This window comes from Bos taurus, chromosome 24 (genome assembly GCF_002263795.3).
Source record: "Bos taurus isolate L1 Dominette 01449 registration number 42190680 breed Hereford chromosome 24, ARS-UCD2.0, whole genome shotgun sequence".
NCBI classification, from domain to species: Eukaryota; Metazoa; Chordata; class Mammalia; order Artiodactyla; family Bovidae; genus Bos; species Bos taurus.
Genome location: NC_037351.1, coordinates 61665333 through 61692665, shown reverse-complemented (window position 1 = coordinate 61692665; position 27333 = coordinate 61665333). Strand labels below are relative to the sequence as shown.

The following is a 27333-nucleotide window of genomic DNA, read 5'->3' as shown; positions in this document are numbered from 1 at the left end:
CTAGTGATAAAGAACCCGCCAGCCAGTGAAGGAGACGTAAAGACAGGCGTTCCATCCCTGGGCGAGGAAGATCCCCTGGAGGAGGGCATGGCAACCCACTCCAGTATCCTTGCCTGGAGAATCCCATGGACAGAGGAGCCTGGCGGGCTACAGCCCATAGGGTCGAAAAGAGTCGGACACGACTAAAGTGACTTAGCGTGCATGCACAGCATGTGAGCAAAACCGTGTGTGTGCGTGGGGAACAAGGGCACAGGGCCGGCTCAGTTCAGTCGCTCAGTCGTGTCCGACTCTTTGTCAGAGGAGGAGGTTATAAAATGAATAAGGTGACATCTTAGCCCATACTGACCTTACAGTCTAGAAAGGAGGAACACTGTGAAGTCGTCTCGTGGACAACAATTTTTGAGTATCTATTATGTTCCAGACACTGTATTCGGCACTTAGCTTCATTACCTGAGGACAATTTAAGGTCCCAAAGTTATGAAAGTTTAAAGAGTTTTTGAAGGTGTCCTGAGCAAGAGACACTGAAACAGGTCCTTTGAATAGGTACGATTTCAACAGGCTGAATGGGTGAACGCAATCGAGGGATGGAGGGTGTACTAATCAAAGTCCAAATTAGAGCTGTGCTTCAGGAATGCGGAATCGCCATTTGGCTCAGGAGATCCTCCTTCCTGAAACGTCAGGCTGTTGAAGTAGCCTCTTGCTTGACCTTCCTGGCTCCTCTCTCTCCCTGGTCCCTCCTACAAATACATTTTCATAAAACCAATACAGGTCTCCCTTGCTTTTTGAAAAGTTGCTCTGCACCACTTTGCTTTCATAAAAGATCTGCATCGGTACCTGTTTTTGCTAACTGAAAGCAATCTGAAGAGGAGTTTTACTTTCATGAAAAAGTCAGGGGAAAAAAATATCATTTACAGTTTGTTTTGCAATGAATTGTAGAGATAAGCAGGCTTCTCTTGTGGCTCAAATGGTAAAGACTCTGCCTCCATGCAGGAGACCCAGGGTCCAATCCTTGTGTCGGGAAGATCCCCATGGAGAAGGGCATGGCAATCCACTCCAGTATTCTTGCCTGGAGATTCCATGGACAAAGAAGTCTGGCGGGCTACAGCCCATGGGGTCGTAAAGAGCTGGACACAACTAAAGCGACTTAGCACAGCAGCACAGCATATACCATACTTCTCTCAAGTACTCAGTTCAGTTCAGTTCAGTCTCTCAGTCGTGTCCGACTCTTTGCAACCCCATGGACTGCAGCACGCCAGGCCTCCCTGTCCACCACCAACTCCCAGAGCTTACTCAAACTCATGTCCTTGAGTAGGTGATGCCATCCAACCATCTCATCCTCTGTCGTCCCCTTCTCCTGCCCTCAATCTTTCCCAGCATCAGGGTCTTTTCAAATGAGTCCGTTCTTTGCATCAGGTGGCCAAAGTACTGGGGTTTCAGTTTCAGCATCAGACCTTCCAATGAATATTCAAGACTGATTTCCTTTAGGATGGACTGGTTGAATCTCCTTGTCATCCAAGAGTCTTCTCCAACACCACAGTTCAAAAGCATCAATTCTTCAGAGCTCAGCTTTCTTTCTAGTCCAGCTCTCACATCCATACATGACTACTGGAAAAACCATAGCCTTGACTAGACAGACCTTTGTTGGCAAAGTAATGTCTCTGCTTTTTAATATGCTATCTAGGTTGCTCTTTCTTCCAAAGAGCAGGCGTCTTTTAATTTCATGACTGCAGTCACCATCTGCAGTGATTTTAGAGCCCCCCAAAATAAAGTCTCTCACTGTTTCCACTCTTTTCCCATCTATTTGCCATGAAGTGATAGGACCAGATGCCATGATCTTTGTTTTCTGAATGTAGAGTTTTAAGTCATTTCTTAAAGACATTTCTTATGTACTTCTGGTCATCAAATATGTGTAGACTTTTCCTCATACCCAGCAACTTTCGACATGAGCTGAGTGTCTTAAAATTTAATTCAATTCTGACACTGGAGACAGCGTCAGATCCCACACATGGAGGGCCAAGTCCCACAAGACTGCCTTCCTGCCCCCAGCCCCCCAACACACACCCTCCTCAGATGCCAGTCACAAGCCTGGTATGTTACCTGTGCTTCTGGCTGTAGATCAGAGTTTACAGTGACCCTCCTTCACAGATTCGATTAATTTGCAAAGCAGCTCACAGGACTCAGAAAAACATTTAACTCATTTTCATCAGTTTACTATAAAAAGTTTGGATAAAGGATACAGGTAAACATCCAGACAGACGAGGTGCACAGGGCCGGGTGTGTGGGAACACAGGGCCGGGTGTGCAGGGAACACGGGGCTGGGTGTGCGGGAACGGGGTGGAGGTCCCGAGCCCGTCGTAGCCCACCACCCTCCCAGCACCTCCACATGCTCACCAGCCCAGAAGCTCTCTGAGGCCCGTACTTTGGGGATTTTTACGGATGATTCCCCACATGGCACGGGCATGAGCAATCATTAACTCCACCTTCAGCCCTTCTGCTTCTTAAGGGAATGGCGGGTGGGGGCTAAAAATCCCAAGCTTTGAATCATAGCTTGTACTTCCTGGTGACCAATCCTCATCCAGGAGCCTACCCAGGGTCACCTCATTGGAACAAAAGACATTTCAATCACCCAGAAAAGCCCAAGGGTTCAGGAGCTCTGTGTCAGGAACTAAGGGCGCAGTTCAATATGTATTTTCTGTTTATCTCACACATGTAAAAGGAAAAAAGTTTCTATTCCACTAGAAGGTAAGCTCCAAAGAGCAGGACTTTTTAAGGAAACATTTTATCTTAAAATAATATTTACAAGAGAGTTTCAAAAATAAAGAGAATTCCCATATATGCTTCACTATATATCTCCTACTGTTAACGTCTTAAACAACCATGGTATATTTATCAAAACTAAGAAATTAGCATCATTATAATACTATTAGCTAAAAGACGTATTTTTATCCATTTTTCCCCTGTCTTTTTCTGTTTTATAATTCAATCCAGAACCCCATACTGCATTTAGTTGCCAGTCTCCGGAGTCTCACTTCCTGGGTGGTTCAGACGTAAAGAACCCACCTACCAATGCAGGAGCCACAGGAGACTTGGATTTGATCCGTGGGTTGGGGAGATCTCCTGGAGGATGAAGTGGAAACCCACTCCAGCATTCTTGCTTGGAAAATCCCATGGACAGAGGAGCCTGGCGGACTACTGTCCTTGAGGTTGCAAAGATTCAGACATGACTGAACAGCTGAGCATGCACGCACAGACGCAATCCTAAAATCTGTGATGAGTTTCTCAGTCTTTCCTTATTTTTTAAGACTTTCACATTTTTGAAGCACACAGTCAGGTATTTTGTAGTTTTCTTTTAAAAAAAAAAAACAAAACTTTGTGTTTTTATGGTACTTTCTCATGATGAGACTGAAGTTTTAAAATCTCATAGGTGACACCTTTCTCACTGCACATTAGGGAGTACATGGTATCAACTGTATAGGTTATAAAAGAGAAATTACTGACTCTTTGCTTCACATCCAGCACCTAAATCAGCCTGGCACATAGTGGTACTCAACTGTGGTACTCAAATAAATTCTCTTTTCATTATCACATGTCTGTGCCTTCCACTAAATTGTAAGATCCTAAATGGCAAAGACCACATCTTATTCATATTCATAGGCTCCTAATGCGCAGTAGGCTTGTCTTTAGTGGGAGTTCGGTAAACCTTTAGGGATTGAATTGAAAGGTAAATTGGAGTCTGGTTGTATCTTCAGGCAAAATCAAGCTTGAAAGTCATTAAGGAACCAGAGGCTGTTCTACGCAGCTCAGTTAAATAGTTTAATATTTACTAAATGTCTAGTATGTGCTGCCATTCTAAGGACTGGATTCGCTATAGTATTTTATCAGTAACTGGAAGGGGACAGAAGGGTGGGAAGAACTGGTAGACACAGGCAGAGAGGGGTCTTCAACTTTGAGCCTGGATGATGGAGAGCTGGTGATATTTATTTTGAGGAGCAAAGAGATGGAAGTTTGGAGTACACGATAATTAAGTTGACTTTTACTGCATTGGATTTTTCCTGTGGGAAAATCCCATGGCTTTTGGAGCTCTCTGGGAGGCAGCTGTCAATGATGGGCAGAGGACAGGGAAGGCCTAGAGATTTAAATTTGAAGCCATTTCTATTCTATTGCATCTAGAACCCAGCAGGGAGATAAGATGGGCAAAGCTTGAGTAGTGAAAGAGAAGAGGGTATCAGACTCTGAGGGAATTCCGCCCTTAAGAGTGAGGAGGGGAGAAAGTGGAGAGGATAAAGGACATCAGCATGCTACCCAGAAGAGATTTCAAGAACTGGGTAGTTGCCAACACTAAATATGATGCAGGAGGGAAGATCTTTATTTAGGAGATGCCAGATGTTCAGAAAGAATTAGGGAATGAGTGGGAAAGAAAACGTTGGAGTGATTAAACATCTATTTTGCTTTCCTTTGAGAAGCTAGAAAAGGAAGGGGGAAAAAAGAAAGAATCGTGACTGCAAACAACAGAATGCTGGGGAAAGGTCTTATTTTAGTTCTGCCACTAATCTCTGACTTCCATCGTCCCACAGAAAGCACTTAGCTGCTCAAGCCATTAACTTTCCCTGTCACAATAACTGGAATAAATAATATCTGATCTGACAGTTTCAGGGCTTCCCAGGTGGCACTAGAGGTAAAGAGCATGACTCCCAATGCAGGAGACATAAGAGATGTGGGTTCGATCTCTGGGTTAGGAAGAGCCCCTGGAGGAGGGCACAGCAACCCACTCCAGTGTTCTTGCCTGGAGAATCCCATGGACACAGGAGCCTGGTGGGCTACAGTTTATAAGGTCACAAAGAGTCAGACATGACTGAAGTGACTCTGCAGCAGCAAACAATTTCACAGGATTTGTTCAGCTGCCACATCCCCACCAATCTACTGGAAACTTCTTGAAAGGAGGGCCTGACACAATTTTCATTCAAATTCTCAGGGCTTCGTCGAGCCATGACAGTAACCATTTGGGAAAATGTTTGTTGGATGAAATGTAAAGTGTGAGCAATAATCAGCTCTAACACATCCTGAGATCTTCCTGTTCACTCATCACTGCGCAATGTGCCTAGGCACACACCCCTAGCATTGTCCACAATCCTGAGATAGGTACCATAATGATCCCGTTTTGCAGAGGAGCATATGGTAACCATGACACCACCTTATAACAAAAAGCAAACAAGAACTAAAGAGCCTCCTGATGAAAGTGAAATTAGAGTGAAAAATCTGGCTTTAAACTCAATATTCACAAAACTAAGATCATGGGATCTGGTCCCTTCACTTCATGGCAACTAAATGGGGAAACAGTGGAAACAATGACAGACTTTATTTTTGGAGGGCTCCAAAATCACTGCAGATGGTGACTACAGCCATGTAATTAAAAGACGCTTGCTCTTTGGAAGAAAAGCTATGACCAAGCTAGACAGCATATTAAAAAGCAGAGACATTACTTTGCCAAAAAAGATCCGTCTAGTCAAAGCTATGGTTTTTCCAGTAGTCATGTATGGGTGAGAGATGGACTATAAAGAAAGCTGAGCACCGAAGAATTGATGCTTCTCAACTGTGGTGTTGGAGAGACTCTTGAGAGTCCCTTGGAGTGCAAGGAGATCCAACCAGTCCATCCTAAAAGGAATCAGTCCTGAGTGTTCAATGGAAGGACTGATGTTGAAGCTGAAACTCCAATACTTTGGCCATCTGATGCGAAGAGCTGACTCACTGGAAAAGACCCAGATGCTGCGAAAGATTGAAGGAGAGAGGAGAAGGGGACGACAGAGGATGAGATGGTTGGATGGTATCACCGACTCGATGAACACGAGTTTGAGTGAACTCCGGGAGTTGGCGATGGACAGGGAGGCCTGGCGTCCTGCAGTCCATGGGGTCGCACAGAGCCGGACCCAACTGAGCGACTGAACTGGTAACCGGCCCAAAGCCTCCACCAGTGGCTCTTGGAGCTCGGATGACAGAGCGACAGAGCACGCCCCACGCTCAGTCGCGCGAGAGGCGCCAGAACCAGTAACTCATCTCAAAGTACACCACAGCCGCAAAAGGAAGAAGCAGGAACAGCCCTGCACCCGCGGCGACCCCACTGGCTCAGCGGAGCCGTAGTGCGCCTACGCGCAGGCTGACTTCCGCCAGGCCTCAGCGGGGTTCCGGGAGCCGCGTCCCGGCCTCGCGAGGCCCAGGGCGAAGGCGAGACCGCGACAGCCGGGTACGGGGTGGGGCGCGTGCTGATGGCGAAAGCGGAAGTTCTGCGGCAGAGGCGGGACGCGAGCCCGGCGCGGGGGGCTGGGATCGCGGAAGCTCCGTGGGGAGGGTCGGGCGCTGTCTGAGTGCCGGGCGGTCTCCGAACAGGTTCCAGAGGGAGGCAGCCGCGAGGTTCCAAGCCGCTGGCCCGCGTGCGTTCGGGCCGCTCCAGGTGTGAGTCGACGTCGCCCTGTTGCCTGCCTCCGCCCCAGGCCCTCCCCGGGGAGCCGCCTCGGGTCTCCACCATGGCGTCCACCCCTACCAACCTGCAGGTATCCCCGGCGCGAGAGGGTGGGGGGCGGGAGGGCGGCCGCGGCCGCGCCCCTCGCGGGGCGGGGAGGGCGGTGCCCGCGCCCCGACCCCGGGAGAGAAGGCCGACTTTGCGTCTGCTCCTGGGCTCGCCGGAGCTCCCGGCTCTGTAGGACTCCTGACTTTTGTTGAGGCTTTTCTGCCGTGTGTATGTGTGGTGTTTTTCCCCTTTCAAACCAGCGTGGTTTGAACTGAACTGGTTGAAGCTTGAGGGAGAGGCATGGACCCCAGTAGGTGTAAGGGAGAAAGGAAAGAACGGAATGCATGCAATGCACTGTTCTGGATCCGACGAAAATAGGAAGATTGGAGTCCTCTCCTGGTTCCTCAAGCTGCTGTAGCAAAGCCTTTCTTTCGAGCTGTCAGATGAGTAGAATCGTGAGCGTAGAATCTGAGGAATCCGTGAATTCCTGGACTGTGCGTTCAGGTGCGCCGCGATGGCTCCCCAAGTGTGGCATGTAAATAAGACCATGGAGTAGGCTTTAGCTCCTTTGTTACTTCACCTTTCCTACCGCAGTGAGTTCCGTGTTTTATTCGTAAAGCACGTGATCCTAATATTTTAGACAGTTGTTCACCCTCTGTGGAATGAAATTCTTTGAGATGAGACATTTTTTAAACAGTGCCTCCCATCCCTCGAACGGATCTAGGACTTAAGTGGGGTTTCAGTTCAGTCGCTCAGTCGTGTCCGACTCTGTGTAGACCCTATGGACTGCAGCAAGCCAGGCCTCCCTGTCCATCACCAACTATCCGAGTTTACTCAAACTCATGTCCATTCAGTCAATGATGCCATCCAACCATCTTATCCTCTGTCATCCTCTTCTCTCTCCTTCAGTCTTTCCCAGCATTAGGGTCTTTTGCAGTGAGTTGGCTCTTCGTATCAGGTGGCCAAAGTATTGGAGTTTCAGCTTCAACATCAGTCCTTCCAATGAATATTCAGGACTGATTTCCTTAGGATGGACTGGTTGGATCTCCTTGCAGTCCAAGGGACTCTCAAGAGTCTTCTCTAACACCACAGTTGAGAAGCATCAATTCTTCAGCGCTCAGCTTTCTTTATAGTCCACCTCTCACATCCATACATGACTATTGGAAAAATCATAGTTTTGACTAGACAGACCTTTGTTGGCAAAGTAATGTCTCTGCTTTTTAATATGCTGTCTAGGTTGGTCATAGCTTTTCTTCCAAGGATCAAGCATCTTTTAATTTCATGGCTGCAGTCACCATCTGCAGTGATTTGGAGCCCCCAAAATAAAGTCTCTCCCTGTTCCTACTGTTTCCCCATCTAGTTGCCATGAAGTGATGGGACTGGGTGCCATGATCTTAGTTTTCTGAATGTTGAGCTTTAAGCCAACTTTTTTCACTCTCCTCTTTCACTTTCATCAAGAGGCTCTTTAGTTCCTCTTCACTTTCTGCCATAAGGGTGGTGTAATCTGCGTATCTGAGGTTATTGGTATTTCTCCCGGCAATCTTGATTCCAGCCTGGCATTTTGCATGATGTACTCTGAATGTAAGTTGAATAAGCAGGGAGACAGTATACAGCTTTGACATACTCCTTTCCCAATTTGGAACCAGTCCGTTGTTCCCTGTCCAGTCTAAGTGGGGTTTAGAATGTGACTTAGTGTCGAGGGCAGCAGTCCACTAGGTGAGTTTGGGACGAAAGGTGGTGTGAGTGCCCGTATTGAGCCCTCCTCTCGGTTTAATGATTGAAAAGGCGTTTACGCGCACAGGCACCTAGGACAGTCCGCGGAGGGTCTGCTCGGCCCAGAGCGGTTGGTCCTGAAGAGGGATCACTGAAAGTGGACCGACTTAAATCGAAATCAGATTTTCACCGGAAAGGGGGTGAAGTGCTTGCTTGGGACTTTTATATAGAAAATCGACCAAAAAGATTATGAAAATGTTTTGTTTCACAAAATATAATTGCAACTGTGACTTATTTCTTAGAGAATGTCGTGTGTTAATTTTTATATGTGTATCTTTGTCAACAAGATTTTCCTAAACTAAGATGCAGCAATAATGTAACCCCATTCAGAAGGGGTCTTTTTGGCAAATGTCCTTGGGAAAGTGTTGGTCACTTGATAAGAGGATTGTCCCTTGGGTATCAGAGGTGGCTTCTTCTGAAGCGCCCGTCTTGTCTTCGTCCCTGTGGGTATGTCAGTTACCTGCGTAGTTTTATTCCACCGTCTGTAAAACGTGTTTTTATTGAAGTTTCATTGATTTACAGTTGTATACTGGTTTCAGTTGTACAGCGTAGTGATTCCGTTCTTCTACAGCTTACGCGCCACTGAGAGTGTTCACGAGACAATGGCCGTGATCCCTGCGCCCGTGATCCCTGCGCCCGTGATCCCCTGCGCCCGTGATCCCCTGCGCCCGTGATCCCCTGCGCCCGTGATCCCCTGCGCCCGTGACCCCTGCGCCCGTGACCCCTGCGCCCGTGATCCCCTGCGCCCGTGATCCCCTGCGCCCGTGATCCCTGCGCCCGTGATCCCCTGCGCCCGTGATCCCCTGCGCGATCCCTGCGCCCGTGATCCCCTGCGCCCGTGATCCCTGCGCCCGTGATCCCTGCGCCCGTGATCCCCTGCGCCCGTGATCCCCTGCGCCCGTGATCCCTGCGCCCGTGATTCCCTGCGCCCGTGATCCCCTGCTCCCGTGATCCCCTGCGCCCGTGATCCCCTGCGCCCGTGATCCCTGCGCCCGTGATCCCTGCGCCCGTCTGTTGCCTTGTTGCTGTCCGCCTTCCGCATAGTCCGCCAGCGTTTCATTTGTCAAAAATCTGCATGTGATTTGGGCTTCCTACAATATAATCTTCATCTACTTATCCATGTTTTTTCTTTTGCAAGATTACAGTTTCATTCTCTTATGGTTTGCATTATATTGGAATTGGACTATGCATGTTCTTCAGTGAATCAGTTTGAGATTGACCTGTCTTAAAGGCATAGTTGCTAGTGTTAAACAGGAAGAGAGAATGAGTTGTATTTTTATCAGTGGTTGGGTCAGGTGCACTTTCTCATTCAACCTTTTCAACCTTCTAACGTAGGAAATTTGGGTGAAGAATATTTAACTGACAAATAACTTTCCAACCAAACAAGGCAAAAGTCCCCATAGCCAGATGCTTATAATCAAATGGAGGAAAGCAGATAACTAAAAATCAAATAAAATAATGTAATGATGCTCTAGTGAGGGAGGGCAGAAAGGAAGGGCTTGTGTAACTCTTCTAGGAGAAAGGAGAACGGTCCCACAGAGGAGGTGATGGTGAGCTTAGATAAAGCGAGATATGGACACTAACTAACTAGGTTGTTGGGTGTGATCTCATTTAGTCCTCAGAACAGCTCTTCAAGGAGAGTATTGCTTCAGTTTCTCAGTATAAGAATCCAGGGCTTATGAAGGTTATGATTTACCCAGAGACATACAGTTAATTTGTTGAAGGTAGTTTTGAATCCAGGCCTATCTGCTTATATGTTGGTGCTTTTCATGATAAAATCATGCCTTCTTGGACAGGAGAGTAGGAGGCATTCCAGGTAGAGAAAATGAACTGAGGCCTCAGTCTAGAAGTGTAACAGGCCTCGGAGAGAGTCAGGAGAAACTGCGCGTTCATTGTGCGTGGAACTCACATTTCCTCAGTCCGGAATGTTTGTTTGTTTTTAAGAGTGTCTACATGGTGGGGCATCATAAAAGAAATATATCATCCTTGATTTCCAAGGGCTTATATGCTGATGTGAAAACAGACATACAGAGTGACTGTTGGGGTATTTTGTGACCTTTGGAAGGATGTGCAGGGGGCAGTGGAGATTCAGAGGACACATGGTTAGGTCTCCTCGGCTTGCTGGGGAGGGCTTCCAGCAGGAGGACCACAGTGCCTGTGCTGAGTCCTCGAGAAGCTGGAGTTTTACAGGGAGGCGCTGGGCAGTGTTCCGGGTGGGCTGCAGGCTGCACACGGAGGCGCAGAGTCTGAGCCATCCGGGTTGGCCCAGTAGTTTGGCGTGACGGGAACGGAGTGTGCGGGGAGAGGTTGAGCCTAGGTTGGCCACGTCCCGAGCAGCAGTGCGCGCGCAGGTGATTGACCCCATCCTGCTCCATGTGGGGAGTCAAGAGGAGCAGGAAGCTCCAGTTTTTGTTCTAGAACAAAACTATTGTGTGTGTACAGGGACAGCTTGACGGGTGGCAGGCCTGGAAGCACTGAAACCAGTTAGGAGGCAGGTTCTGTCTCTGGTGGGAGGAAGCGAAGGCCAGAGTGGTGCAGTAGCTGTGAGAATTGAGGCAGGGCTGGTGAGAGACGGACCTGAGAGGAAAGGGAGCTGGGCCTGGCTCTCCACTCAAAAAGTGAGTTTTCTCCCAGATTCTTTGTTGAGTGTCTGAGTGGGTTGGTTCTGGGATTACAGGAAGACAGGGAGCATCTTTGGGGCCGGAGGGGTCCTGAGCTTTTGGGGCTTGAAGTGCTTATGGGGACAGTCAGGTGGAAGTGTCCACTGAGCAGTTGGGTTCCTGTATGTAGAACTTAGACTGGGTGGGGATAAGGATTTGGGGGTTCCTAGCACACAGAGCAACCCACTCCAGTGTTCTTGCCTGGAGAATCCCAGGGACCGGGGAGCCTGGTGGGCTGCCGTCTGTGGGGTCGCACAGAGTCGGACACGACTGAAGTGACTTAGCAGCAGCAGCAGCAGCACACAGATGGTAGCAGAGGTTGGGGCGTCTTGGAGTTTATGGAATGAGGGGAACAGGGACCAAGGCACAAACCGAGTGGAATAGCAGCGTTAGGAGAGAGAAGGGAGCCTGAGAAGAGTGGTGCCGCAGCCAGGAGTAACGCCTGGGAGGGCAGAGGAGGCCGCGTCACGGCTCTGGCTGATGAGGGCTCACCTGGTCACCGGAGCCCCGCGAGTGAGGGCTCGGGCCGTCGGAGCAGGAAGACAACTGTGGGAGGAGCCGGGAAACCGAGATGCACGCAGGGTTCTCCTTGGGACTTGGCTGTGGAGGTGAAGAGATAGGTAAGTTGTTAGTTACATGGAATCTTAGAATTAGGGAGAGGTGGTGTGTTTTGTTGGTGTTTTGTAGCTGTGAGTCTAAGATAGGATTTACATACATTTTTATGCTAAGGATTGCTCCCTTGAAAAAGGGGAAAGTTAGGTTGGGGAGAACAGTTGCGCTGGTATAATTGAGGGGAGTAACTGTCAGAGGACGAAGCTGGGGTAGGTTCCAGAGCACTGGGGAAAAATTACCATCTTTCCTCTTGAGACAGGTGGTTCTGGAATTTTCCCAGGGTTTTCTCGCATGCACGTGTTATGGTCTCCTAACTTGAAAAGGACAGTCCCAGGAGTCCCCGGCCTTTGTAACTCCACGTCGATGATTGGATCCTGGCTGATCCCAGTGTCCAGTCAGTCTCATGCTAGACTCCGGAATATAAAAGAGCCGTTATGACAGACATGACTCCTGTCCTCATGAAGCTTATATTCTGGTAGGAGAGGACAGGCCAAAACCAAAACGACCTGCACAGAAAGAAGCTGCTGGGAGCATTTTAAACAGAAGAGTGATGTGTTTGCAAATTGAATTAATTTGGGAATCATCAGCCTAAAGATAATCAGTTTTAATCATTGAGAACAGCTCACCTAGGGAGGTAGTAAGCAGAAGCCCCACCCAAGCCCAGAGGAACCTTAATATCTTTCAGTGTCAAGAAGAAGAATCAGCAAAGGAAACTGAGCAGGATCTGTCAGAGAGGTAGGAGGACAGTGTAATATTCTTTTGTAGAACATTGTCGAGGGATCACAATGAAGACAGAGCTGGCCTTTGGATCTGGCTTCACAGAGAACCTTGATATGAGCAGTTTTATTAATAAGATAAGGGACAGGAGCCCAGGTCGATAGCTGAAGGGTATGCAGAAAGAAGGAACTGGAGAGAATAGAGGCTGCTTTGGTGAAGTTTGGGTTCTCAACAGTAGCAGAGAAACAACCAAGCTGAAGGGGGTGTTAGTGTCAGGGCTCTCTGAAGGAGGGTTGTTTGCAGGCACAGGGAAACATCTGGTGGAGAGAAGTTGTCAGAGATGACAGATGGAAGCCCCCGTCCTGGTGGAGGTTCTCCGTATGGAAGGAGATGGTCAGTGAGTGAGTGTGCTGGGGTGTGATGGAATAAGCGCAGGGCAGGCGGAGAGCTAAGCATGAGGATGGGGCGCAGCCTTTTAAACAGGGAATCGGCCTTTGAATGGAGCCTCCCTGAGGACGGGCTTCCCTGGTGGCTCAGCTGGTAAAGAATCCAGCTGCAGTGCATGAGACCTGGGTTTGATCCCTGGGTTGGGAAGATGCCCTGGAGAAGGGACAGGCTCCCCGCTCCAGTATTCTGGCCTGGAGAATTCCACGGACTATACAGTCTCACAAAGAGCTGGACACGACTGAGAGACTTTCACTTTCTCTGGGAACTGGTATTTAAACTACAATCTGAGGGAAGAGCGTCCTCAGCAGATGGACGCGAGTGCACAGGGACCACAGGGTTTCAGCTGAGACCCAGACAGAGCCAGGCCGACACAGACCACAACCCAGCACTGGGGGCTGATTGTCTGCAGGGGGAAGCCGCCCAGGGTGCCCCTCCCTGGTGCTGTGCGGGCTTCAGCATCACGTGTGGAGCAGGCTGACCGCTAAGAGGAGGCTAGGCAGTAAGTCTGACAAAAGCGTTAGAGCACGGAGCTGGCAGCGATTTTAACTTTGTCTCAAACGCAAAGTGCTAACAGGGATGAGGATGCAGTGAGGCGCTCAGCAGGAACAGCAGAGGCTCGTCCTCAAATCCTCAGCTCTGAGTGAAGGTGAGACCCTTGCTGTCCAATGTGGCTGCTGCGTGTGGCAATTCACATGTCACTTAAATGAAATTTAAAACTCACTTTTCAGTCACATTAGCCAAAAGTTTCAAGAGCTATGTTTTCCTGTGCTGGACGATGCAAATACAGAGGCGTACTTCATCAGAAAAAGTTACCATATACGGAACTAGATTATTAAGTACTGACTATACTGGTTTCAGCTGGTGTCATTTTGGTTCCAAAAAGAGGGCTGACTGATGCGCCCACCCTTTATATCCTGCTGGGCTGACCAGACTTGCAAATTAAGCTTCGAGTTCAACAATCTGAACTATGAAGCTTGTACTGCTGCTGCTAAGTCCCTTCAGTCGTGTCCGACTCTCTGCGACCTCATAGACGGCAGCCCACCAGGCTCCCCCATCCCTGGGATTCTCCAGGCAAGAACACTGGAGTGGGTTGCCATTTCTTTCTCCAATGCATGAAAGTGAAGTCGCTCAGTCGTGTCCAACTGTTAGTGACCCCATGGACTGCAGCCCACCAGGCTCCTCCGTCCATGGGATTCTCCAGGCAAGAGTACTGGAGTGGGGTGCCATCACCTTTTCCGCTACATGTACTGCTACGTTTGATCAACTCTAAAACACACCATTTATTTTTCTTCCCTCTTGCTACTGCAGCTGGAAGGCCTGTTCCTCCCGTTTATCCCATTTATATGCAGTCCATGAGCAACTGCTTCCAGATATACTTTTTATAGCGTATGATTCGTTTTTGCATTGTATGAATAATGTCTAATTGTATGCTTATTTTTGGTATAGTATGACCGTGATCACTTTTTCTACTGGCTCTTATTTCTGTTAAATACAGTTTTACTACCTAAATTAATCCAGGCGGAATGTTTCGGTAAGCATGCTTGTTCCTTATTTGTATGTGTGTGCGTATTGTAGAATCTTAAAGACGGCTTTCTCAGTGAAAATCTCACTCTGAGGTGATCACAGACCCGCATGCAGTTGTGAGGAGCAGTAGAGCCTGCGTAGCCGTCACCCTGGCGTCCCCAGGGGCAGCGTCTCGTGTAGCAGTGTCACAGCCCAGGTGTTGGCCTTGGTACCTTCCGCTGTGTTACTCAGATTTCCCGTTTTACTTTGTGTGTCTGTCAGAGTTCTGACACACGAGTTCACTCTTGAATCCCTTCCCACAGTCGTGATACAGAAGAGTTCTATCCACAGGGATCTCTCTTGCTGCTCTTTTCTAGCCGCAGTCCCTTCTCTTTCTCTCCCCCCTGCATCCCTATCTCCTGACGATGCCTAGCTGGTTTTGTCATTTGAGGTTATATGAATGGACTCGTGCCCTTTCAGGATCGGTTCTCCTCACTTAGCATACTTCTTCCAAGCTGTGTATATCAGTAGTCCATTCCTTTTTGTTACTGAACAGTACTTATCCCTGCTGTGGGCGTACCAGAGCTTAGCCATGCAGCCTTTGAAGGACATCCAGGACGTTCAAGTACAATTTTTTGTGCAAACATAGTCTTCCTTTCTCTGGGATAACCGCCCCAGAGCGCAGTTGCTGGTTCATATGGTAGTTACCTGTTTAGATTTGTAAAAAATAAAAAAACCTAGTTCCCAGAATCACTGCACCGTTTCCGTCCCAGCAGTGTAGAAGCGACTCCCTTCTCTGCGTGCTCATTGCCGTTTGGTGTTGCCGCGTTTTCTTTTAGCCGTTCTGACCGTGTTCCGTGCTGCCCGTGTTCCGTGCTGCCCGTGGCGTTCAGTCTGCATCCCGCTCGCGGCTGGCGGTGTTGAGCGCGTCTCATGCGCTTACTCGCCGTCTGTGTATCCTCTTTGGTGAGATGTCTATTTATGTCTTTAGCTTGTTTTCTACTTCAGTTGTTTTTAAACTGTTGATTTCTGAGAGTTCTTTCTGTATTCTAAGTACTGGTCCTTTCCCTAATGTGTGGTTTGCAAACATCTCCCAGTCTGTAAGTTGTCTTTTCATCCTTTTAATGGGATGTTTTGTAAAGCAAGGGTTTTTGACGAGGCCCAGTTCGTCGTTTGTCCCCCGACCTTTGAGGTGTAATTGACACATAGAGTCAGACGTGCAGCCTGGTGCGCTGTGTACGCTGCGAGAGGATCCCCACGGTGAGTCTAGTTAACGTCAGTCACCACGCACGGTTTCCTTGTGGTGAGAGCTCTCTGGTAATAGCCATTCGGATGGGTGTGGGGTGGCATCTCGTTGTCTTGATCTGCGTTTCCCTGACGATTGGCACTCCTGTGCCCCTTTTCACGTACCTGTTGGCCATCTGTATGTCTTCTTTGGAAGAATGTTTGTTCAGATCCTCTGCCCGTTTTTTTGATCAAATTGTTTTGATTTTTGCTATTGATTTTTTTCCTGACACTAACCCCTTGTCAGACATACGTGATTTGTAAGTATTTTCTCCCTTTCAGTTGGTTACCTGTTGGTTCTGTTGATTGTTTCCTTTGCTGTTCAGAGCTTTTTTTGTTTGATGTAGTCACACTTATTTATTTTTGCTTTTGTTGCCTTTATGGTGTCAAAGCCAAAATATTGTCACCAAGACCAGTGTCAGGGAGCTTCTCACTTGTGTTTTCTTCTGGGAGTTTTACGGTTTTAGGTCTCATGTTCAGATCTTTAATCCATTTTTAAGTTAATACCTGTATAAGGTGTAAGATAATGCTTATTTTCATTTTTTGCAAATGACTGTCCAGTTTCCCCAGCACCACTTATTGGAGAGCCTATTCCTTCCCTCCCATACCCGTCTTGCCCCTTTGCGGTGAGTTAATTGACGGTGTCTGTATTGGCTTACCCCTGGCCTCTTTCTTCTGGCCCACGATCTACGCGCCTGCTTTATTTTTCCTTCTCATGCGTTCTGTTTTGGTGTTGAGTCTGAGAACCCTTTGCCCTTGATGCTGAAGATGGCTTTGTTTTGTCTGAAGATGTTATGGTTTAAGTCCATGATCCATTTTGAGTTAGTTTTTGTACAAGTACAGAGTTTGGTTTGCAATTTCTCCTTCTCTCTCTATTTTATTTTGGCTCATGAATGTTCAGTTGCTCTGGAGCTGGTTCTGAGGCCTGTCTCTCTGCCCTTACCTGCCTTTCTGTGTCTTTGTCTGAGTTCAGTTAGAGGTGTTTGTATGGATCTAATTCTGGTAGTTTGTTTTTTGTTTTTTGTTTTTTTAATGCTACCCAAAATTGCCCGTTTCATTATAGAATTTTTGAAGTTTCCAGGTCTTGTTTTATTTGTTAAGACTTCTCTGGTTACTCTTTGCTCACTGAAACTTTTAGTTAATTACAGAGTTAAAAGATTTGGGTACTTTTCACACTATGGTTTCATTGCTCTGTTGCTTCTGAAGGGCTTTTCCCCCATTTAAATTTTACTACTGTCATACGCTTTAGACATAACAGCATTTGGTTTTTGAGAATTTCCGTCAACGTTTTTAAGTTGAATTTTCATCTTACTCTATTATTCCATACTAGCCCTGAGCTTGACTTTTGTTGGGTGAAAAATTATGTGAGACTTAGTGATTGGTACTAGGTAAAGTGGTGTTCAGATAGCGTTTACCTATGTAACAAACGTAATTTGCATTTATAAATAGTCACCATTTGTAACGTCATGCAGTTGTGATTTAGAGAAAAAAAGATTTGTTTTAAAGTTGCTTTTATTTTTAAAGAAAGCTTTCAATATGGTTATTGACTTCAGAGTTATCCTGTGCTTTGATTTTGATGGTATGGTTTTTGTCTCCCTTCAAACAGAAAGCCATAGATCTTGCTAGCAAAGCAGCCCAGGAAGATAAAGCCGGAAACTACGAGGAGGCCCTTCAACTCTACCAACATGCTGTGCAGTATTTTCTCCACGTGGTTAAATGTAAGGTCATAGTTTGTTTTGTTATTTTAAAAACAATAAAATAGAAAAGATTATTCATTTCTGTTCCGAGAAATAGAAAAGATTATCCTATTTCATTTATAAACATTGAAATACAATCCTAGAAGATTATAAAATATCACTTTGCAAAGAAGCCCCACCAGCTTCTTGGTGGTTCCTGAGTCCTCAGCCAGGGAGTGTGTGCAGCTGCCGCGCTTACTGCTCTGTGCACCCAAACACTCAAATGCCGTCTAGCCAAGGAAAAGGAGGGTTTTTATTTTACTGGTAATGTACCCAGATCTGTAATCTGGACTTACTCATTTTGTAAACGTCTCTTTGAAAATAATGTTTTAAAAAGAGGTTGGGAGACGTTTCATTTGTGTATGTCCAAATTTGTGTTCAGTGTTAACATCGCCCCCTGCCCAATCCCCAGCACTGTTCTAGACAGTGGGATACAGCAGTAAGGGAGAAACGGATAAAGAAAAACCTTTTAAACCTAATGCTGAATGCATGTGAAATAAGATGTTAAAAAAGTGTCTTTCTGTCTGTTACTGTTTTAAATAAAAATTTTAGCAGTTGGGTAATTAAGGATTTTCTTCTGAGCTTCCCTCTTTAATTCTGAGGTTTTTCTGTCAAATTAAAGTGAAACTAAGAATGAGTCATAACCTGATGAGATGGATAGGGCTCATCTCATGAACTGCATATATTGCTGAAGTCTCCTTTCAAACAGCCCTCACTGGGGCCTTTATGTAATAAAATTACTGTATTGGTGGTACACATAATATCTGGGATTTCTGTCACTTTTTATATTCTGAAGTAAAGCTTACATAGGCATTAGTGGGAATGGTTAATATTGCTTTATTTTTGTTTGTCTTATAATTGGTTTTGTGTGAGATAAACAGCTTTCAACTATCTGCAGAGAATGTAAGGGAAGAGTATGAGTCCCACAGGATGTTACGGATTTCTGCTCACTCTTTAGCGTGAACCTAAAGTATACCAGTGTCTTGCTCAGAGCTCTTTCTGACTCGCACTCAGTGTTGAACCCTGCCGGATGAAGGATCAGAAAAGATGGATCATCATTTGATTATGATGAACCAGAGATGATCTTTTCTCTCTCCTCCAAAATAGATTTTCCTTGTTTGAAAAGTGTGTCTTAAGAGTTTAAACCTGTCTGTAAAGAACACTGAAGGAAAAAATCTCTTGCATTTCCCTTCACTAGATGAAGCACAAGGTGATAAAGCCAAGCAGAGTATCAGGGCGAAGTGTACGGAGTATCTTGATAGAGCGGAGAAGCTGAAGGAGTACCTGAAGAAGAGAGAGAAGAAGCCCCAGAAGCCGGTGAAGGAGGGGCAGCCGGCCCCCGCTGACGAGAAGGGGTATGCGTCTCAGAGTGAATCACAAGAGTGCAGGAGTTTGTGAAGGAAATTTCTTTTGTTGAAACTATAGGCTTTAGAAAAGGGTGGCTCCTGGGCAGATCTGACCCACAGCCTGCTTTGTGATGCTGTGTGGGGGTACAGCCTCCTCCCTTCAGTTCCCTGTTGTCTGCGGCTCCTTTTGCGTCAGACCTGCAAAGCTGAGTGGTTGTGACAAAGGACTGTGTGGCCCACAAAGCCTGAAATGTCGACGGTCTGATTCTTTACAGAAAAAAGTTTTCGAACCCCTAGTTTGCCAAGCTCAGGAGGTGATAGCCATCAAATCGCCTCCTTGACTGGCTGGTAGCAGAAGAAACGCTTGGCAGGAATGCTGCCCAGTTCTTTCCCTCTGACCATCGTGTAATGAGGTTTAAAATTGTAGGAGTGGAGCGCAGGCTCCTGAGATCATCCCTGTGGTCACCAGGCACAGGGTCCCTCGAAGGCAGTGCTTGGGGGCCTGTGGCTACTCGCATGGGCAACTGTAAGATCTAAGAGTTGACAGGCTCCTTCGGACTACGTGGAAGAGTTGGAAGAAACTTTTAGTAGGCTCAGGAGTTTTATATTCTCTGTTCATGACGTGGTCAGAGAACCAGGAGCTCCTGTGACATCCTAAGAATATTTTATCTTCTCACAGCTCTAGCATTGGCAGGACAAAAATGAGACCCTCGCTGACCTCATAGCTTACCGAATTTCAAAATCAGTTGAACTTCACTGGTTTTCTTATGTGAAAATCGGGACATTTCTCTTAAGTTGAAATGAAACTACTGGGAAGGATCAGTTGACCTTGGGTCCTCGGGCCCTCAGATCTCACTGAGGCCCCCTTGGCAGCAGAAGCACCCCCTCCCCTGCGGGCTGAGGCCCTCTTGGTCACGCTTGGAGAGCCTGTGGTGTCCCTGCTGAGGTGACGCCCTGCTTCTGTAGTGGACGGCAGGACCAGCTTTAAACTGAGACGGAGTAAAGCAGAGAAGCCATTACTTCCTGGTAGTAGAGGTGCAGAATGCACGGAGAGCGAGCACAGAGGCTCACGGCCCCCGGTCCCCGCTGCGGCGTCTCGGGCTGAGAGGCTGGTGTGCTTCCCGGAGGGAGAGCGCACTGCGCGGGTCGCGCTGCCTCTGGAAGAGCTCGCTGCAAAACCGGTGCTGAAGGCTGTTCTTGTTGTTTGCCTTTCCTTGGAAAAGCGGTAATCCTCTTTGGCTGTCTTGCAGTTAGTGAAAATGGGTACTGATACAGGTCTTTTGTAGAAGCACAGTGTCGTAAAGCACCTTTTGGAGACCTGTAGCGCTTTCCCTTCCAGAATCCGAGGGCCAGGGAGACAAGTTTGGACTCCATATGGCTAGGGGCCTAGGAATGGCAGGTTTTCTTTAACCAAGTACTGTCCGTTGTACAAGAAAGCGTGGTAGAAAGAGGTTAGAGAGTTGGTAGACCCCCAAGTCTAAAGTCAAGGTGAGTCAGTTTGGAGTCTCTCCCTCACCCATAAATAACCCCACCATCCTGTGAGAACCACACAGTCCTGTTTTGAGATGAAACCTGCCAAGTTTTTATGTAATGACATTTTTTAAATATTGTAAAAAATGTGTCTTAAAGGCATATTTTTTTGCTTTAAAGATTGCAGCATGTTCTATATGCTAATCCTTATAGTTGAATGCACATTATTACTGATTTTTTCTCTATTGTCAACAACATGGGCATGATTATCCTTGCAGTCAAATCCCTGAACTCATTTTAAATTACGTCCTCAGAATAAATCCCTAGATAGGAAATGTCTGGATTTAGCTCCTTATTCTTTGGGGTCAGTTCATTTTCATCAGAAGTTTAATCTGTCTTTTGGAACCCCCAGACTAAGGTTACCGATCTTTGTACCTTAAATAGTATTCTGGGTTTTTTCCCTCCTAGTTATGGCTTCTTGGTCTAATATATAGTTTGCCTGGTCCTGATTTTTTTAATTGTTGTTGTTTACAACATTCTTGTAATTCATCTTAAATCTTCTGTGGAATAAAGTATTGGTCATGCATTTATGAGTTAATACATGCATAGGTATGTCACGGGAATTTGGAGCTAGTTCCTGACTTCATTCTGGTCTTTTTCTCCATTTTCTGTTCACAGTTCCATTTTGATAGGTAATAGGCCGGCTTCCCACCAATGCATGTTCATCCCTGGGTGGGGAAGATCCCCTGGAGAAGGGGATGGCAACCCCCTGCAGTGTCCTTGCCTGGAGAAGCCCATGGACAGAGGGGCCTGGTGGGCTGCAGTCCACGGGGTTGCAAAGTCAGACACGACATCACGGCTAAACAACAAATGCCTGCTTCCTGTTTTGTTTAGTATGTTCTTCAAAGTAATAAAATGAGCTAAGCTTTTAGTGACTGTCTTATTTTGCTACTTTCATTACAAATACTTCTTTTCCTTTATTTTTTGCCGTATTTTGATAGCAATGAGTGATCATTTGAATGTATTAAATTCTTTTTATTAGGAATGACAGTGATGGGGAAGGAGAATCTGATGATCCCGAAAAAAAGAAACTGCAGAATCAACTTCAAGGTCGCTTTAGATTTCACTTTTAAATTTACTTATTTTTTAAAAACTCGTAGTGAATTGTCTGTTTGAGTTGGTTTTTCTTTCCCACCTGTACTTAAATGAGGCCCAAGAACTGGCTTTGGTCCCAGTGATTGCGTGCTGGCTTTGTAAGATTTCCTGTCTAGGTTCTCAGATTGGTTGGTTTTTCCTAGGCTGCTGTTTCACGTTATATCTGTCTTAAAAAGTGTACTCTTTCACTTTGCCTTATTTGCCCCGTTTTAGAGAGCGTAGCAGTTACACTGTTCACGTACTATGCAGTCTGACGGTGTTGGCGTCTCCTGTCAGGAGCAGGATGACTCAGGCTCGCGCTTGGCCGTCACCACAGTCGCTGCCACTACGCCACTGGCGCTGTCTGTTTCATGGTCCTGCCTGCTCTTCTCATGCTTTCTTACCCTGTTTCAGTGCTCCTGTTTACACTGCTCTTTCCCCTTTAATTTTCACACCTTCCACACTGTAAAAGCCCTTTCTCTCTGCTGTAGGGAATGGGATGATGGGGAGGGTCTAGACTGTGGCTCCGTTCACATCTGGATTCCACTGCAGGCTGTGCTGGGCTTAAGTCTTTCTGATCTGGGGCAAGGAGCCTGATGTCTCAGAGCCTGAGACACCTCCCCCCCCCGCCCCCGCTCTAAAATGCAAGTTAAAAATGCTTTCGGGGCTCTGAAAAGGTTAGCAACAGTGTAAAACTACCTAGTGTTCCATCTGACAAATGCTAGGGATTCAGTACGTAGGGATTCAGTACGTAGTCCCTGGAGGAGGGAATGCTGCCCGCTCCAGTGTGCCTGCCTGGACAGTCCCATGGATGGAGGAGCCTGGTGGGCTACAGTTCATGGGGTCGTTAGAGTCGGACTCAACTAAAGCGACTTAGCACGCAGAGGAAATAGTAGCTCTGTATCTAAAAAGGCATCTCATTAATTACTGACTTCTTTAATTCCTGATATTTGATTGTTCTTTGATATATTAGCAAATGGTTTTTCAAGTTGAATTTTATGCTCAGTCACTGGATTTTATTCATTTAAATCTTGCCAGGCAGAACGCGTTGTGTCTGGGAACGATAGCCATCCCACAGGGCCAGCCTCAGGGACTGGTGGACGTTCCTAGTTTGGACAGACCTTTATCCTTGCTGTTCGAGTCTCTTCATTTTGTTCGTATTTCTGTCTTACCGACCCCACGGGGATGGATAGGGGAATCCTATAAGGATAATACTTCAGAAACCCTACAGTTATCGAGGATGTTTTTATGTGCCGAGAACATCAGTGGTGGGTGTAGTCCAAGGCCGGTAACTGCAGTTCCCACTGCCTCGAGCATGGTGGGCCTGCTTCCTCCTCGGTTAGCTTTTTAGGGCCACCCCTGGGCCATGCCAGGTGGCTTTATTTTACTGATAAGGCAGAAAGCCTTTTTCTCTCCATTCTTTTGGTTTGGTTCGCCATCTCTCCGGCTCTGCCCCACTGAAGGAAAAATTGGAATTTTTAATATCTTTAATTTTGGAAAAGATACAACCCAGTTTTTAATAAGGAATACTTTTCTACATTTCCTGTCAGTGACGATAAGGCCCAAGGATGTATAAAAATGCAGGTGCTTAAAACATTTAAATGAGGAAATTTATTTGGAATTTCAGGATGAAATAGAATATGGAGAGAGTCCTAGCTTTTCTTATTTGAGAATCCTTTTTTCCACATCTTTTAGTTTCATGGTTTGCTGATGGATTTCATTGTAAAATAATCCTTTTTTGAATCTTTTCTCACTTTTCCTGAAATAGTTTTCCAAATCTTTTACTTCTGTTTTAGGTTATGATATTAAGTGTAATATTTAATTATTAAAATTAATGATTTGAGTCTTCTGTTAATTTTAATATTCAGTGACTTTGAGGTTAAATAACATATTAATATCTGGAGTAGGAAATGGCAACCCACTCCAGTATTCTTACCTGGAAAATTCCATGAACAGAGGAGCCTGGTGGGCTACAGTCCGTGAGCTTACAAACATTTCGACATGACTGAACAATTGAGCACACACACACAGGGCGTGTTAGTGTAATAAGTAATGCCAAAGGCTGGATGGATTTATTAGATTGGGAATAATCAAATTGTTTGGCTTTTATTTTCTAATAATCCTTCCCTTTTAATTTTAAAAATCATGACTCCATGTCTAGTAATTAATATTACTTTCATCTAGATGTTCTTTTATCACTGAACATTCCAAAGTCACCTAGTTTAAACTTTAAGGAGAAAAGTATTAATTAAATGTGAAGATAAATTATGTCATACTTAGAAAATTCATAGCAAAACCTTTCAGTTGACGAGATAATGCTTATGTATAAATCTACTTTTGTTTAATAGACACAAAATCTTGTCAGATGACATAATGTTTTTCTCATGTAGGGTTACTAATCAGAATGGAACATAGGAAAGAAAAAGTGAATTGGGTTTTCCCTTCACTTCAGTTGAGTCCCTCAGTCACGTCTGACTTATTTGGAGCTCCATGGACTCCAGCACACCAAGCCTTCCTGTCCATCACCAACTCCCGGAGCCTGCTCAGACTCATGTCCATCGAGTCAGTGATGCCATCCAACCCTCTCATCCTCTGTCGTCCCCTTCTCCTCCCGCCTTCAATCTTTCCCCACATCAGGGTCTTTTCCAGTGAGTCAGTTCTTCACATCAGGTGGCCAGAGTATTGGTGCTTCACCCTCAGCATCAGTCCTTCCAGTGAATATTCAGGACTGATCTCCTTTAGTATGGACTGGTTGGATCTCCTTGCAGTCCAAGAGACTCTCAAGAGTCTTCTCCAACACCACAGTTCAAAAGCATCAGTTCTTTGGCACTCAGCTTTCTTTATAGTCCAACTCTCACATCCATACAGGACTCCTGGAAAAACCATAGCTTTGACCAGATGGACCTTTTTTGGTAAAGTAATGTCTCTGCTTTTTGATATGCTGTCTAGGTTGGTCATAGCTTTTCTTCCAAGGAGCAAGCATCTTCTAATTTCATGGATGCAGTCACCATCTGCAGTGATTTTGGAGCCAAAAACATAGTCTCCCACTGTTTCCCCTGTCTTCCCATCTGTTTGCCATGAAGTGATGTGACTGGATGCCATGATCTTAGTTTTCTGAATGTTGAGCTTTAAGCCAACTTTTTCACTCTTGTCTTTCTATCAAGACGCTCTTTAGTTCTTCTTCACTTTCTAACATAAGAGTGGTGTCATCTGCATATCTGAGGTTATTAATATTTCTCCCAGCAATCTTGATTCCAGCTTGTGCTTCCTCCAGCCCAGCATTTCTTGTGATTTACTCTGCATATAAGTTAAATAAGCAGGGTGACAATATACAGTCTTGACGTACTCCTTTCCTGATTTTTAATCAGTCTGTTGTTCCATGTCCAGTTCTAACTGGACATATTATGTTGTTTCTTGACCTGTATACAGATTTCTCAGGAGGCAGGTACATTTTTCCCTTAATTTATACTTAGTCTGAACTTTCAGAATGCAAAAAGAGTTCATAGTTTTATTTCATGTTAATGTATAGCTAAAGAGTTCCGTAATTTAGGGAAATTGCCAAGTATACGCATTCTTTAACAGATGACCTTTCAAAGCAAGAAAAATACCCATAAAGTAATATCATAGGTAATGAATAGACTGTGTAAGTGGTGATGTTATACTTAAAACAGTTACACATCATCTTAGAACAGGCTCCTTCATGGTTGAGCCGTTTCTATAGACGAGAAGATTGGGAAAGCTTTTGATAAAAGATTTGTAGAAAGAGCAGCAGTAAGCTACAGTAAAAGAAATGTTTTGTGGACTGTTACTGATTTTTACTTGTTCTTACTGTAACAGTTTGCTATGACTTCTGAATATATTATGTTCAAAAACTAAATCATTTAAATAACTTTGTTAATGCACAGAAAGTGTAAATAGATCTATTTAGAAGTCGAATGGAAACTGGCAGATGTTGGGAAATGTGCAGGTCTGTAAGAGCACACCTCCTCTCTCCATCATCCCCTTCTCACCCTCCCCTTCCGCTCTCTCTGTCCGTCCGTCTCTCTGCCCGTCTGTCTTCAGGTAAAGTGGTTAAATGTGCTTTATTTCTGTGGGTAAGGGGAGCATTGGATCACTGATTCTTTTGGTTAAAAGGAGAAATAGGAGCTACTCCAGAACCAGTGGTCAGACACCGTGAGTGTGTGCGTACTGTTCGGTGCTGTTCCGGGCTCTCTGGGGTTTAGTGCTTCATTTGACCTTTACACTCACCTGTCTTTAGTAGTCTGGCCAGATGATGCTATTTCTGTTTCACAGCAAGGTAGTGGAGATAGAACAGTTGAATGGCTTTATGCTGGATTATCCAGGTACCCACCCCAGGTCCCGACTCCTCCTCACTGCCCCCCAACAACCACTTTGTTGTCACACCCTTCTAGAACTGTCTTTAATACATAAAACTTTTCCAGACAAATTTATAAGGCATTTCTTTAATTTCATTATTTCATGTTGTTATCTAAATTTAATGAAATAGCCCTCTTTGATTGAAAGATGATTTAATTTTCTGTAGGTGCCATTGTTATAGAGCGACCCAATGTGAAGTGGAGCGATGTTGCTGGTCTGGAAGGAGCTAAAGAAGCTCTGAAAGAGGCCGTGATATTGCCTATCAAATTTCCTCATCTCTTTACAGGTGAGATGGCTTGTAAATAATTTTTTTTATGATTTTTTAAAAAGCACACTGATGACTGAGGTAAAGTATTGTGAACTCTGGTCACTGTATCGTAAAGTGTTACTTTAAATCCTCTTACAAGGCAGTGGTATACCCTTACACAGATACTGACTTCGTATGCATATACGTATTTGTAATATATACATATATTTCAGAACAACCTAAATGTCAGGCAGCAGCACGTAAGGTAAGTCAGGGAGACAGGGTGGAGTACAGCGCACTCGCTAGAATGTATGTACCATTATAATGGACGTGAAAGAATATCTACCTGTATTGTAAAGCTCAAAAAGCAAGTTATACCGTTTGTATCCATATTTAACAGTTTCAGATGAAGCGTGTATCCTCTGGTAGCTCACGATCACTGCAGGGAGAAGGTTGCTAACTGCCTTCTGGATCGAGCTGGAGTTCCAGCTCTGCCGGAGGTGGTTTGTCCATGCTGAACCATCCTTCACGTTGTCCCCTTCGTGACCCATGGCCTGTGTTCGTGATACGGCTATACTCACAGTCTTAACAGTGAAACAGAGGTTTTTCCTTTTAAAAACAAGCTGGTTTATATAGAGAGCAAATCTGGGTTCAAACTGAACAGGTCCAAACAGCAGTGTCCTGTAGAGCAGTGATGACGAGCAAGAGCCCGCTGTCCACCCAGCTTCGAGCTGCGACTCAGAACCTCGCTTCAGGAATACGAAACTAACGGTGTAGAAGTTGTCATCAGAATCCTATAAAGGCACAAAAATGCAGTTGAACTTACGTTGCTTATCCCAGTGTTTCCCAGACATGAGTCCTGTATGTCATCTTCGTGAATTTTGCCATATACGTGTACTATTATTTTTTTAATCTTCTTCTTTAAATCACTTTTAGAGAAACTTACTAAATTGGAGTATAAATGTACAGGGACATGGAGGAACCCATGTGCGTTCAGCCTCATAAATTATTACAGACGGTAATAATCTCCCAGATAAGAAATCCATGTGAGGAACTTAGAAATCCATCCCCGTGTCTTCCCTCAAGAGAGGGACCTCTATCTTGACTTCTAACATCACAGCTTGTCTTGCCCACATTTGAACTTTTAAGTCATCTCCTTTGTTTTTACTTAATAACTCTACTATAGAATAATTACTTGGGGGTCTTCCCTGGCGGTCCAGTGGTTAAGATTCCACGCTTCCAGTGCAGGGGTGGCAGCTTTGGTCACTGTTTGGGGAACTGAGATCCCATACGCTGTGCGATGTGGCCACATTTTTTTTAAGTAATAAAAGACGTCTTTGTGTCTCTATGGGTGAGGAGTGTTTTCATAGAATGCGTTGTAAAAATTATTCAAATGGAAAGTGTTTGTATACCACCTAAAAGCATTTCCTCTGCCAGCACTGGTGTGTGGACCACGCTTAAGGGGACGCTGACTGACGATTGCAGACATTTAACCCGAAAGAGAATTCAAGTAGAGGCTGCGGCT

General features: G+C 45.6%; 1 protein-coding gene across 2 annotated transcripts in view; it reads left to right on the top strand.

Moving 5' to 3' along the window:
- The first annotated feature begins 6345 nt into the window (after positions 1–6345).
- The window catches only part of VPS4B (vacuolar protein sorting 4 homolog B), a 31222-nt gene continuing 10234 nt past the window's right edge, over positions 6346–27333 (top strand). The window contains 5 exon segments of one of the 2 annotated variants that reach the window (NM_001076156.1): positions 6346–6545; positions 17105–17216; positions 18433–18589; positions 21093–21160; positions 25728–25847. In NM_001076156.1, the coding sequence (NP_001069624.1) occupies positions 6519–6545; positions 17105–17216; positions 18433–18589; positions 21093–21160; positions 25728–25847 (484 nt within the window). In that variant the 5' untranslated portion in view covers positions 6346–6518. 2 annotated transcript variants of the gene reach the window in all.